General features: G+C 39.8%; 1 protein-coding gene across 1 annotated transcript; it reads left to right on the top strand.

The window, feature by feature from the left end:
- The first annotated feature begins 2,296 nt into the window (after positions 1–2,296).
- Positions 2,297–12,463, top strand: si:ch211-202p1.5 (endothelin-1). The gene is made up of 4 exons (XM_014144700.2): positions 2,297–2,567; positions 6,146–6,311; positions 10,689–10,817; positions 10,925–12,463. The coding sequence occupies exons 1-4, from the start codon at positions 2,507–2,509 to the stop codon at positions 11,031–11,033; spliced, it is 465 nt and encodes a 154-aa protein (XP_014000175.1). The 5' UTR covers positions 2,297–2,506; the 3' UTR covers positions 11,034–12,463.
- Positions 12,464–13,756: the final 1,293 nt, after the last annotated feature.

Genomic DNA, 13,756 nt, shown 5'->3' with positions numbered 1-13,756 from the left:
CACTCCATGTTGCACACAACAAGATGCTTTCAGTCCTGCTGTCACAAGGGGATTTATGGCTGATTTAAGATGAAGTTGTCAACCCTGTTACTTTATCTGACACTTACTAGGTACTTATTATAGGATATTTTTTTTTAACCTCTTCAGATATGAAAACATGTTTTTTATTAAGTTGAACATGTGCTCTTTATGACAGAATGTTAAAATTAGGTGCAATAAAATGTTTTTTTCCCCCACGAAGTTACACTACTCAAAAGACACATAATTGGTGGAACGACCCTGTGGTTGTGTGAATGACTGATTGTGACTGCCCTGGAGTGATTGAATGTGTAGACAGTCTAATTGTGGTTGGAGGTCAATGGAGTAATTGTACTCAGGAAATTTGAGAATGTCCTCCTAAGCCCAAAGCTGCCATTTACTAAATCACCCAATAATAATTTATCACAGGTGGTTGTCATGATCTGAGTGAAATGGAGGGAGTCATCAAGCTGCTCTAATTGCAAGGAGTTGATCATCCACAAAATCTTCAAGAGATGATCCAGTTTTTTCTTGACTTAGTGAGTTTAAACACAACACATCCGCCACATGAAGTCAACATTCTATTAGACATTTTACTAGACGGCTTTTGTGATTTTATAGATTTGATCGAAAACATTCAACAGAGAAGGAGAGAAAGACAAAAACATCTTCCAAAAAATCTGTCTTGTATAAAACAATTCCTGAAATGATGAGAAATGACGGTGAAGTCCACTGAGCCACTAGATACTGTAGATGTCACAACACCAAGGGATCACACCTATGAGTCACAACATAAAACTGTCCCTTACCCATACCTCTTAAAAATAAATGAAATGTTTCTTTCTGCCTCTCGTTTGATCAAAACATAACAGTAATCGAAGCCCTTTATTTAAGTTTTAGGGTAAATGTATTTTTTACATTCTGCATGCACTGTTGAGATATCCCTGCAGAGCTAACCCTGGGAGCCTAAGTGAGTGAGTGGCCATATGTACTGACAGTCGATAAAATACTGTTCATTAAATCCCTTCCACAGACTTTGGGGAAGAAAAGTTGGGCTGAAAAGTCTCGGAAGTGTATTTCCTCCCTCCCCCCTTCATCCACTCCCACCTCATTTCACCTCAAGTATCTAATTGCTGTAACCAGGGGCACACTGAGCAAAGATGTTGTTTTGTGTTTCGCCAAGCCTTTAATTATCTCTCCTGAATGTAAAGCTAAACCTAATCTCAACTAATGAGAAGTCTAAAACTCTGCTAAATGGGAGTGAGGGTGGGAAGAAATAGCCCCCGTGGTGTGACTCAGAATACATCAGTATACACCTACTGTGATCATGTTACAGGCCCCATTGAAGAGTGCTCAAGGAAACTTTCACGCAGAGGGTCTCTAAGGATTAGGTTACTCACCAGGGTCACCTTCACAGTTTCTATACATCACACACAACCCCCAACAATGATATTAGGCTTTGATAGGATCAAAATGCGATGTACAAAAGAAATAAACAATCTAACAAACAAAGAGCACAGGTTAAAGTGTGGAATATGTGAGTACTGTCAACTATTTTGAAGGCAGCAAAACTTTACCCAATACCCTGGCTTAGAGCAATTATCAACATGTCTGGAACACAGATGTGTCAATTGAGATGTTTCAATTGACTCTTTGTTTTAATTAAAATGTTGGTTTACCACAAAGGGCTTCCCTTGGTTTGGCTAAAAGACATGGTGCTAGACAGCTTCCCCGTTTGAATTTGAGGGATTTCCTCCAAAATACTTTTTTTTCAAGCTCTATGGACTTTGTTCTTTAGACCTTTCTATGCCAAACATAGCCTCCAAATCCACTGCCTGCTGGGAGTCTGACAACCCATTATTCCCCAGTTACCTTCTCACTAAAACATCTACTTCCCTAGTTCTCTGGTTCTGAACTCATAGCAGGGCTCTAATCTAGTCCCACCTGGCTTGGACTGTGACAACATCTTCAGCACACCTTTTGGTCAGTGGGAGAATACTTTACAGGACCAGAACTATCTTCTCACAAGGTAGCTCTTTCCTGCTGTATGTTATCAGTAACTGGCAGGCCTGTAGCACATGGCAGAGGTGTACAATACACACACACACACACACACACACACACACACACACACACACACACACACACACACACACACACACACACACACACACACACACACACACACACGTGTAAGGCTGTTGTCCATGTGTGGGACTCTGTGGGGGTAGCCCTGGGAGAGAAGAGGCAACAGTAGTGACAGAGACAGAGTCTGGGAAGGCAGAGGGAGGGTGTGGTGGTGCTTGAGGTGTCTGAGGTACTGCTGCTTAAGACCAGACCAGAGCCTGGGACTGACTCCAGAGCTTCTCTGAGCTCCACTTCTCACTGATCCCTGCTTCTGGATCTATCTGCCTGTTGTGTGTCTCAAGGAGAAATTGTCACTATCTTTTTTGAATTTGGAACTGTTTGTACTCATTGGAACAAAATAATGGATCTCACCACCTTTTACTTCCTGACCACTACTTTGGTTTTGATACTGGAGCATGAAGGTAAAGACTTTCTCCTGATATTACAGATGTTTACATTATTATTGAGCGCTTTTGTTTCAATTCGAATAAAGTGTGTTTTACTATCCTGCGGGGTGTAATTGTTGCACCTAAGCTGTGGTTTAATAGAGACAACATGTAGTAGGTAAGTGAGCCCTCATGTTGGCCATGCCTGTGAGCAGATGCCTGCCTGCTTTTACTGTCTGCTTTTATCTGTTGTTCAAAAGCTGGTTCAATTGGATTTATTTTGTCTACTGGGAACTGTACAGCCTGTTTTATATTATTTTGACAACTGTTGCCCTCATCCCCTGCTCAAGAGTTACAATATTCTTTATGAGATGAGAGAAATTGTTTGCATAAGCATAACTAACCTCTGATATAATCTTTGCTGCTGATGCAATGTTGTGAACTGATATCCTTTTTGTGCTTATGTCGAATGAGGACAGTGTTATGTAGTACAAGTTTCAAAACAAAGGGAAAAATTCCATCTGAACTCAAATGATAAAACATACCTGAACTTTACAACTTTGGATGATATCATATATGTACAGGTAAAGGGAAATGGATAGGAGAAATGTGCAGATACTGACCACCCAAAGTTCTTATCTATGCTTGAGACTGATTGACCATAGGATTTATGTGCGAGCTAATTTAAACCACAGTGTTCTGATTAAATACCCAACCTGGCCCTTAAATTACCAGGGACATCTAAATACCATATATTAATCAGAGGGAAAAGTCCAAAACACCTACAGACTCCTTGATCAAAGAAGGAGAAATCTGAAAGTCTTATGTCAGGACACAAACAAAAGTAAAAGGTAACTATCTAGAGATAAGTACTCTCTATAGATACTGTATCTTGAGATACAGCAGGTCATATCTCTAGATCAGAAGATACAATGCAACAGGTGTTCACAATGGGTTTTTGTTATATCATGCAGCACTTTTGAGGGATTTGAACGCGTTTAGCGTATTCAAAAAAATATACTGCTCTTTTGGTCTGAATATTTCTACATTATGTGTTGCTGTCCATGTGTGCTGCACATTCCCTTAGGAATCACAGAACAGAAGTCAGTTCTATACCCGGGCTCTCCAGGCAACCCCCCCCCCCCCCTCTCTCCTGTAGAAGGCTTTAGCTGTAGGAAACAGGGATTCAGCTATGGTGGTGGACTAACATTTCACAGCACCCCAATGATCTGAACCAGGAAAGACATTCACCATAAATGTCAATCGAAGTCATATGGATAGACAGCTTGTAGATAATATGTCAAAGTCAAGACTTTATGAAGGGGGGGGAAAGTCCTCTCTCATTTTATTAGTTGAGTAAGGGAATCCAGGAGCATTGGTTAACATGGATCATTATTATGGATTTGATTAGACAGATACTTCTAAAAACTATTTCCTGTGTCATAGTTGACTAGGCGTTGAGTACACTCTTTGGTTTATTGTTTCTTATACATGATAATAATAGATTAACATTGGTTAGTTAAGCAATATCTGGAATCCATATAACCTGTTATACACAGCACCACTGTTGCTTGTGGTACTGTGCCACCCAAAAAGAAGACCATATGTATATACAGGATTACCAGGGATAGAATCTGTGGTAGGTTATCCTGTTATATCCAGAACTAATCTTGTAAAAGCACAGGGCCAGGGGCTCTGACAATATTGCCTCAAAATTCTGCCAGAGATGGTTTTTGGACTAAATGGTATGGATTAAAAAGTAATCTCATGGATGTATTTGGCAATCAACTCCTGAATCTCTAAAGCATTGAACGCTCACTTCTCCAAACAGGTCGCTAAATTAAATTTTGCTTGGCAATCACATGGCATCTCAGGAGGCATGCAAGGCGTGTAGCGTAACATTTCCATGCTAAGTGCCAATACAATACAATCCATGTGCCGGGCGTCTTTTCGACACTGAGGAGTCTAAAGTAACAAATCCACTATAAAAAAAAAAAAGATGATTTACCTCAGCTATTTACGCCAATCAAATCTAATTTACGTAAATCCCTGAACACCTGTAGGATCAGACTCTCTATTAGGGGATTTTCAATGAGACTTGTTTATGAAGAGCTGAGAGCACCGTTTTGGTGTACAAGGGAAATCTGTTTTCATTCAAGTGATAAAAAGCCAGAGGCAGGCCCAGCTATTGGAAGCTGCGCTCGTGGCTTGCACCAGCAGACTCCTGAATGCACTAGAGGAACTTGTGCAGGGTACAATGTGGTTCGCCACTGACTCATTGGGGTGAACCCAAATCCACACGGCATTTGGGATTCTCCACCACTTTAGTTTTATAACACATTCATTGAACTATAGTCCTTTACAGGGTGTAACAGTTTGATACAATTGACATAAGAAAATGCAAAGCTGTGAGAAATATATTAGGGTTAGATGTGGAAAAAGATAATAGCTATAGGTAGACAGTGTCACTATCAGGGTAGACAGTGCCACTATCAGGGTAAACAGTGAAACTATCAGGGTAGACAGTGTCACTATCAGGGTAGACAGTGAAAACTATCAGGGTAGACAGTGAAACTATCAGGAAGACAGTGCCACTATCAGGGTAAACAGTGAAACTATCAGGGTAGACAGTGTCACTATCAGGGTAGACAGTGAAACTATCAGGGTAAGCAGTGAAACTATCAGGGAGACAGTGCCACTATCAGGGTAAACAGTGAAACTATCAGGGTAGACAGTGTCACTATCAGGGTAGACAGTGAAACTATCAGGGTAGACAGTGCCACTATCAGGGTAGACAGTAGCTCTATCAGGGTAGACCATGCCACTATCAGGGTAGACAGTCGCAGTATCGGGGGAAAAAATCCCCTGTATCTATTAGAGCGCACATAGAGTGGCAACCTAATCTAGACTTCACCTGCTCTATCAGGGTGTACTACTGTGTCTGACTGACATCAAATTGTATAAATGTATGAAATTGTATGAAATGTATGCATTCACTACTGTAAGTCGCTCTGGATAAGAGCATCTGCTAAATGACTAAAATGTAATAATAGTCTGGGTAATCAATCAATGCAAATTAATAACCAGTGATAATCAGTGTCTTTCGGAGGGCTGGATGAAAGCTATCGAATGAATGAATTAATGAATGTGTCATTTTTTGGTGTCAAATCGCAAGCTGGCAACCCATTAATTGACACAAAAACAAACATTACAATAATTCACTGTGATAATTAGTCTTCCGGTGTTTTCTGCAGTGCGCATCCCATAAAGAAAAATATTTTTTTTTTTAAAGAAAAAAAAAATATCTGTTGCAAGTGCAGCCCAGTGGCAGTGAGATGGGCTATAGACAGTGAGATGGGCTGGAGGCCAGTCAATAAGTGGATTGTGCTATAGACTGTTGGCCCTTTTGAGAAGCATACAGTAAAATGGGGCTGATGTGTGGAGACTAGAACAGGATTAGCAGTGACAAATGATCTACAGTGCATACTTCAGAAACAAATTAAAATGGAGTGACTGCAATCTCCCAGTTCTGTCTGTCCTTGTAAAAGTTTCATCAGTTTATAGTATTCTTTTTATATAATGCTTTATTCATGGGGTTGTTCCTTCTCTCCTAGCATACTCAGACTCCACTGCCCCTGGGCCTGGTCCAGAGGAGGGCCCCGTGATGCAGCTCATCTACAGGCCCCTACGGCGGGAGAAGCGTTGTTCCTGTGAGAACCTGAATGATAAAGAATGTGTGTACTTCTGCCACATTGGCATCGTCTGGGTCAACACTCCTAGGTGAGTTCATCAAGAACAACATCTCACAGCACAAATCAAATTCACCCTCTCATAAACAAAACGTAGGTAGAAAGATCTCTACGACAGAGATATCTGTGTTGTGAAAGTTTGTCTGTACTTAGTTTAGTTGGACATATTGCAAAGTTGGAGATACATAACATTTTAATTATCTTTTCTCACGCTGTATCATATTTGCATATTGAGCCATATTGTACAGTATATTTTAGCAATAAGGCTCGGTGGGGGCTAAAGGCTGTAGTTAAGCACGATGCAACGAGGAGTGGCTGGATACAGCCTTTAGCTGTGGTATATTGGCCATAATCACAAACCCCCGAGGTGCCTTATTGCTATTAGAAACTTGGTTGCCAACATAATTAGAGCAGTAAAAATAAATGTTTTGTCATACTCGTGGTATATGGTCTGATATACCACGGCTGTCAGCCAATCAGCATTCAGGGCTTGAACCACCCAGTTTATAATTGCATATTAAGCTATGATATGGGGTGGCAGGTAGCCTAGTAGTTAGAGTGTTGGGCCAGTAACCGAAAGGTTGCTGGATCGAATCCCTGAGCTGACAAGGTAAAAATCTGTCGTTCTGCCCCTGAACAGGGCAGTTAAGCCACTGTTCCCCGGTAGACCGTCATTGTAAATAAGAATTTGTTCTAAACTGACTTGCCTAGTTAAATAAAGGTTACATTTAAAAAATGTTGTGACAGTGTTCTGAGAAACCACAGTTTTTTTGTGTGATTTATTATCACATCAGTGTGTAATGATCTGGATGATTTGTGGTACTTCGTAAAACTCAAAACCACAGTGTCAAGGATTTAATTTAAAATAAGAGACAGTTACTGTCTATCATCAACTCAGACTTTCTCTCTCAACTCTTTCCTGCTGAAGCTTCTTGTTTAACACGAATATAGGCAAATACCAGTGAACATACAGTACTTCCTGATCCAAATATCCCACATCCAATTAGTTAGAGGAGCGGTTAGGGCATCTGCCCTCTCTTCTTAATTCCTTGTTTCCTCATGTGTTCTGGAAGTACCAGGTTTCTAGAAGTTTGCCAATATACTTTCCAATGGTTAGCCAAATACAGCTACTAAAGACCAAGACCTATACAGTGCTATACTGTGTATACTGTGCTATGTTTAAACATGGAATCACAGTAGTAGTATGCAATTATGTGATCTTTATCATGTCATTGGTAATACCACATTCTCTCCTACCAAACATACTTAAACATAAGAATGGAAATCAGTAGTTAGGAACTGATATTACATTTCACATTAATGTTCACAAATGATCATTCATTTCCAAACTGAGCATAGAATTTTCTGAGACTCCTGCATGCTTTCTACTCAATTCTGTTGACTCAAGCGATCTACTTTCAACTCTTGAAACTAAGACAGTTCACAGTTTATAAAGAGAAGAGACAGGCTTACTGAGATTAAACTACAACAGAGAGAAAGAGACGAAGGGGGGGAATGAAAGGGTCACCTTTCAACAGCTGCCAAAAACACCGTATGGAATGCAGATGTTTTGGCTGCTCAGACAGACAGGCAGACAGACAGTCAGACAGACAGGCAGACAGATGGGTGCATGTGTGTGCGTGTGTGTGTGTGCATGTGTGTGACGGTGTGTGAAGAACACAGGGAGGAGGTGACCCTGTTTGATGGGGATGCTTTGAGTCGTGCATGGCATCTGGAATCAGTTCACTGTGTGGTCTTGTTAACATGTCCCAGGCATGAGATGGGCAACAAGCCATCATGGTGGGCAGGCAGACTGGCTCTGGTTGGCTTCAGGATCAGGTTAATATCCAGAGCAATGAAGCAGCAGCTTTAGGATATATAAATGTGTTATGGCGGACTGGCGTCCTCTCTGTGTCCTGTAAGACAGGTTTAATACATTACACCCTCGAGACTCACTAGACACCAGTGTTTGCCCAGCTTTTCAGGGCCATGCAGCTTTATTTACGTGATCTGCCTCATTGGTTCTATAAAAGCATTTTGTGGGTGCCAATAGAGATATAATATAGAATATTGAGCTATAAAGAGCCCCTTAGCCCACAATTTCTGTGTCCCTGCGGAAATCGAATTAACATACTAAAACAATTCCTACCAAAATCTGTCTGTTTTATGACCACTCTATTGAAAGTTGAGACTCTCATGAACATGATGGCTTCTGTCTGTAGCATCCAAATGGTTTGGGCTATAAGGTCCTGGTACTAGTTAGAAAAGTGAATGGAAGTACAGTTGAAGTCGGATGTTTACATACACCTTAGCCAAATACATTTAAACTCAGTTTTTCACAATTCCTGACATTTAATCCAAGTAAACATTCCCTGTCTTAGTTCAGTTAGGATCACCACTTTATTTTAAGAATGTGAAATGTCAGAATAATAGTAGAGAGAAGGATTTATTTCAGCTTTTATTTATTTCATCGCATTTCCAGTGGGTCAACGTTTACATACACTCAATTAGTATTTGGTAGCATTTCCTTTCAATTGTTTAACTTGGGTCAAACGTTTCAGGTAGCCTTCCTCAAGCTTCCCACAATAAGTTGGATGAATTTTGGCCCATTCCTCCTGACAGAGCTGGTGTAGCTGAGTCAGGTTTATAGGCCTCCTTGCTTGCATACACTTTTTCAGTTCTGCCCAAAAATTCTCTATAGGATTGAGGTCAGGGCTTTGTGATGGCCACTCCAATACCTTGACTTGGTTGTCCTTATAAGCCATTTTTCCACAACTTTGGAAGTATGCTTGGGGTCACTGTCCATTTGGAAGACCCATTTGCGACCAAGCTTTAACTTGAGATGTTGCTTCAATATATCCACCAAATTTTCCTCCCTCATGATGCCATCTATTTTGTGAAGTGCATCAGTCCATCCTGCAGCAAAGCACCTCCACAACATGATGCTGCCACCCTGTGCTTCACGGTTGGGATGGTGTTCTTCAGCTTGCAAGCCTCCCCTTTTCCCTCCAAACATAACGATGGTCATTATGGCCAAACAGTTCTATTTTTGTTTCATCAGACCAGAGGACATTTATCCAAAAAGTCCGATCTTTGTCCCCATGTGCAGTTGCAAACCGTAGTCTGGCTTTTTTATGGTTGTTTTGGAGCAGTGGCTTCTTCCTTGCTGAGTGGCCTTTCAGGTTATGTCGATATAGGACTCATTTTACTGTGGATATAGATACTTTTGCACCGGTTTCCTCCATCATCTTCACAAGGTCCTTTGCTGTTGTTATGGGATTGATTTGCACTTTTCACACCAAAGTACGTTCATCTCTAGGAGACAGAACACGTCTCTTTCCTGAGCGATATGACGGCTGCGTGGTCCCATGGTGTTTATACTTGCTTACTATTGTTTGTCCAGATGAACGTGGTACCTTCAGGCATTTGGAAATTGCTCCCAAGGATGAACCAGACTTGTGGAGGTCTACAATTTTTTTTCTGAGGTCTCGGTTTATCTTTTTAGATTTTCCCATAATATCAAGCAAAGAGGCACTGAGTTTCAAGGTAGGCGTTGAAATACATCCACAGGTACACCTCCAATTGACTCAAATTATGTCAATTAGCCTATCAGAAGCTTCTAAAGCCATGACATCATTTTCTGGTATTTTTCAAGCTGTTTAAAGGCACAGTCAACTTAGTGTATGTAAACTTCTGATGTACTGGAATTGTGATACAGTGAATTATAAGTGAAATAATCTGTCTGTAAACAATTGTTAGAAAAATTACTTGTGTCATGCTCAAAGTAGATGTCCTAATCGACTTGCCAAAACTATAGTTTGTTAACAAGAAATTTGTGGAGTGGTTGAAAAACAAGTTTTAATGACTCCAACCTAAGGGTATGTAAACTTCTGACTTTAACTTTATATATGTAGATAGTTTAGTACCTAAAATAAGGGGATAAATACATGTAAATAAAACAAAAATTGTTTCCTGATCTTATATCTTTCAGATATAGGTACAGACACTTCAGAACAAACTTCATTTAGATTTTTGGCGGGACTATCTGTTGTTCCATGTTGTGAATCTGTTATTCAATGCATTTCTATTGGCTAATAACAGTAATGCCAAATTCAATGTGTCATCCAATAATTGTTTTATATAATTTTTTGATACCTTAAATAGCTAAATTATCTTAATACAAGTACATATGTTAGCTGCTTAGAACCCCCCCACCCCCCGCTTAGACAGGGCTTGGACTAGAGCGCTAAGAGCACTTGAAAAATGAATTCCTGACATTCTGTGCTGTGATAAAATAAAACACTGAGTTCCCTTTGTAAGTTGAAAAAGACATACATAAAATTCAAGCTGTTGTGTTTATCAGTGCATGTACATAGTGATCTCATCATTCCCTTAACTCTTCCTCCAGTCAGGTAGTGCCATATGGGGTGGGCTCCTTCCCTGTTCGACTGAGGAGAGAGGTGGGACGGTGCTTCTGCCTGAAGAGAAATGACTTTGAGTGTCTCCACTTTTGCTCTGCCTTGCGTACACTTAAAGAGTAAGTGTTCTTGAATCACACTTTAAATGTGTTAATATCATTGCTATCCTATATCAAATATTGAGAGGAAAAGAGTTAACACTGTCATGATTTCATTGTTTTTATAGAGGTGAAAATGATTTGGTCAAGAGGACATTTGCGACAAAGTTGAAGAAGAGATATAAGGCTGAAATCTCAAATAAAAGGATCCAACAAACACTAACGCAAGAAACCTGAAAGAAGAGAATGGACACTAGTTTCATCACCCTAGTTTCATGTCATCTAGTTTGATTGGTCTCTTTTACAATATGATGCAAAAGAACATTGTACAGTGGTGGGCCACTTCTGAAATGTATTTATGAAATGTTGAACTTTGCCGTCTTTTTGTGATTGTGAATCATTCTCAAATGTTTTAATGGTGTACATAAATATTTTTTACTTTACAACATACAGTACATACATAATTTTCAAGTCAGATGAAGTTATATAGTCACAGTAATGCATAAATTAGCAGTATTAAGATATTAAACGTAAATGTCTTGTATCTCTGTCAATGTTGTTTTGGCCTCTACATCCTTTTGCTGTCATGAAGTTTGAATGTGAAAGACATAGGTACATGCTAGAAATGGAAAGCAATGCAGTTCATGGTTCTTAAAAGTGAGTTTCAGTATGTACCAAACTAGACAGGGAATAATCTGTGTGATCCAGGACAGGCGGGTCATTTAACGCATCATATATCCAAGGTATAAAAGTAGAGTAGATTTTATAGCAGTGGTATTCAAAGTCAGGGTTGACAAAATAGTCCCCGCTGAAAAAGTTTGAATACCAGTGTTACAATTAAAATTGCATTGCTACCAAGACATGGATTTCAGACTAGGGCTGGTATTCAAGCAAACCTGCATGGCTACCAGACCACTGAAGAAAAACCCATTTCATACAGTATTACTATCTCTACAGGGTACAAAGCTAGTCTGTTTTGACATAGTATCTGATAACTAGCTATGCAGGTTTGTTTGAGCACCAGTATTGTTTAAAAGATTATAAAATAACTATTTATTTTGTTTGTGACATGATTTTATAGCTAATACATTCAAATCTAAACAACATCCTTGTCACAGTGTGGTTTCATTACAATAGTCCCATATTTGTTACAGTGATCTTCCATCAACCCCTTGAGTTTAGATCTGCCTGTGAAATGTTCCATATAGGCACAGACTAAGAATTGTGTGTGGTATGTGCAGTACATTATAGCCTGTCCCGCATTTATGGATCAGAAGGATAGTGGCTGTCAGCCAATCATCATATCTCTTCTCTCCTCTGGTCACCTTGCGGTCAGGTCAAGCGTTGCTCTGGGGATCAGTGTCCTCTCTGTGCTCCCTGTGGAGTGTCGTTCTGCCAGCATGAAGAAGCCCACAGGACCGCTGGATTGAACATGATTACAGCCTCAACCCTATCTAATCTTCTCCCACAAAGCTGTTCTCACGACTCCGAGGAAAATAACTCAGTTCTCGCTGCATGACTTGTGGCTTTCTGTTGCTGCAATTTCCTTGACTATGCTCTATTATTGTTAACAGGGTTGTTTGCAAGGTTTTCCTTTAGATTACTGTGGCAGATCCAACCATCCCATGGGGAAAATCTAAATGGACCAATTCTACACACACAACACAATATCATGTCAACTTGATATAGTAAAGCTGAAGCCTTTCAATTGTATCTGAACGCACCATGATAATTCCTTATCTTTTGAACAATTTTGTGAAAAAAATAGATATTGCATGTAGAAAAATCCCACTTACCTCCAGATAGCCATCAGTTGGCTGTAAATCTAATAAATACAGAAGTGGAAGCAAATGTCGCCTGTAGACAGTTCACAGAGGGGCAAATGCTTATTTTATTGACTTTTTATACTTAAAAAAAATTCCATCTATGTAATTGTCTGCATCATTTCAAATGCCCCATATATTTTTTTTGTACATATATACAGTACCAGTCAAAAGTTTCCCTACTCATTCAAGAGTTTTTCTTAATTTTTACTATTTTCTACATTGTAGAATAATAGTGAAGACATGAAAACTATGAGATAACACATATGGAATCATGTAGTAACCCAAACAAATACATTTTATATTTGAGATTAGATACCCATGGCCTTGATGACAGCAACTCTTGGCATTCTCTCAACCAGATTCATGAGGTAGTCACCTGGAATGCATTTCAATTAACATGTGTGCCTTCTTAAAAGTTAATTTGTGGAATTTCTTTCCTTCTTAATGCATTTCAGCCAATCACTTGTGTTGTGACAAGGTAGAGGGGATATACAGAAGACAGCCCTATTTGGTAAAATACGAAGTCCATATTATGGCAAGAACAGCTCAAATAAGGAAAGAGAAACAACAGTCCATCATTACTTTAAGACATGAAGATCAGTCAATATGGAACATTTTAAGAACTTTTTAAGTTTCTTCAAGTGCAGTCGCAAAAACCATCAATCGCTATGATGAAACTGGCTCTCATGAGCACCGCCACAGGAATGGAAGACCCAGGGTTATCTCTGCTGCAGAGGATAAGTTCATTAGAGTTACCAGCCTCAGAAATTGCAGTCCAAATAAATGCTTCACAGAGTTCAAGTAACAGACACATCTCAACATCCACTGTTCAGAGGAAACTGTGTGAATCATGCCTTCATGGTCAAATTGCTGCAAAGAAACCACTACTAAAGGACACCATTAAGAAGAAGAGACTTGCTTGGACCAAGAGACACGAGCAATGGACATTAGACTGGTGGAAATCTGTCCTTTGGTCTAATGAGTCCAAATTTGAGATTTTTGGTTCCAACCTCCATGATCTCCACATGTGTGGTTCCCACCGTAAAGCATGGAGGAGGAGGTGTGATAGTGTGGGGGTGCTTTGCTGGTGACACTATCATTGATTTATTTAGAATTCAAGGCACACTTAACCAG

This window comes from Salmo salar, chromosome ssa15 (assembly GCF_905237065.1).
Source record: "Salmo salar chromosome ssa15, Ssal_v3.1, whole genome shotgun sequence".
NCBI classification, from domain to species: domain Eukaryota; kingdom Metazoa; phylum Chordata; class Actinopteri; order Salmoniformes; family Salmonidae; genus Salmo; species Salmo salar.
Note: the sequence above shows the minus strand (reverse complement) of the source record. Positions and strands in the feature narration are given on the sequence as shown.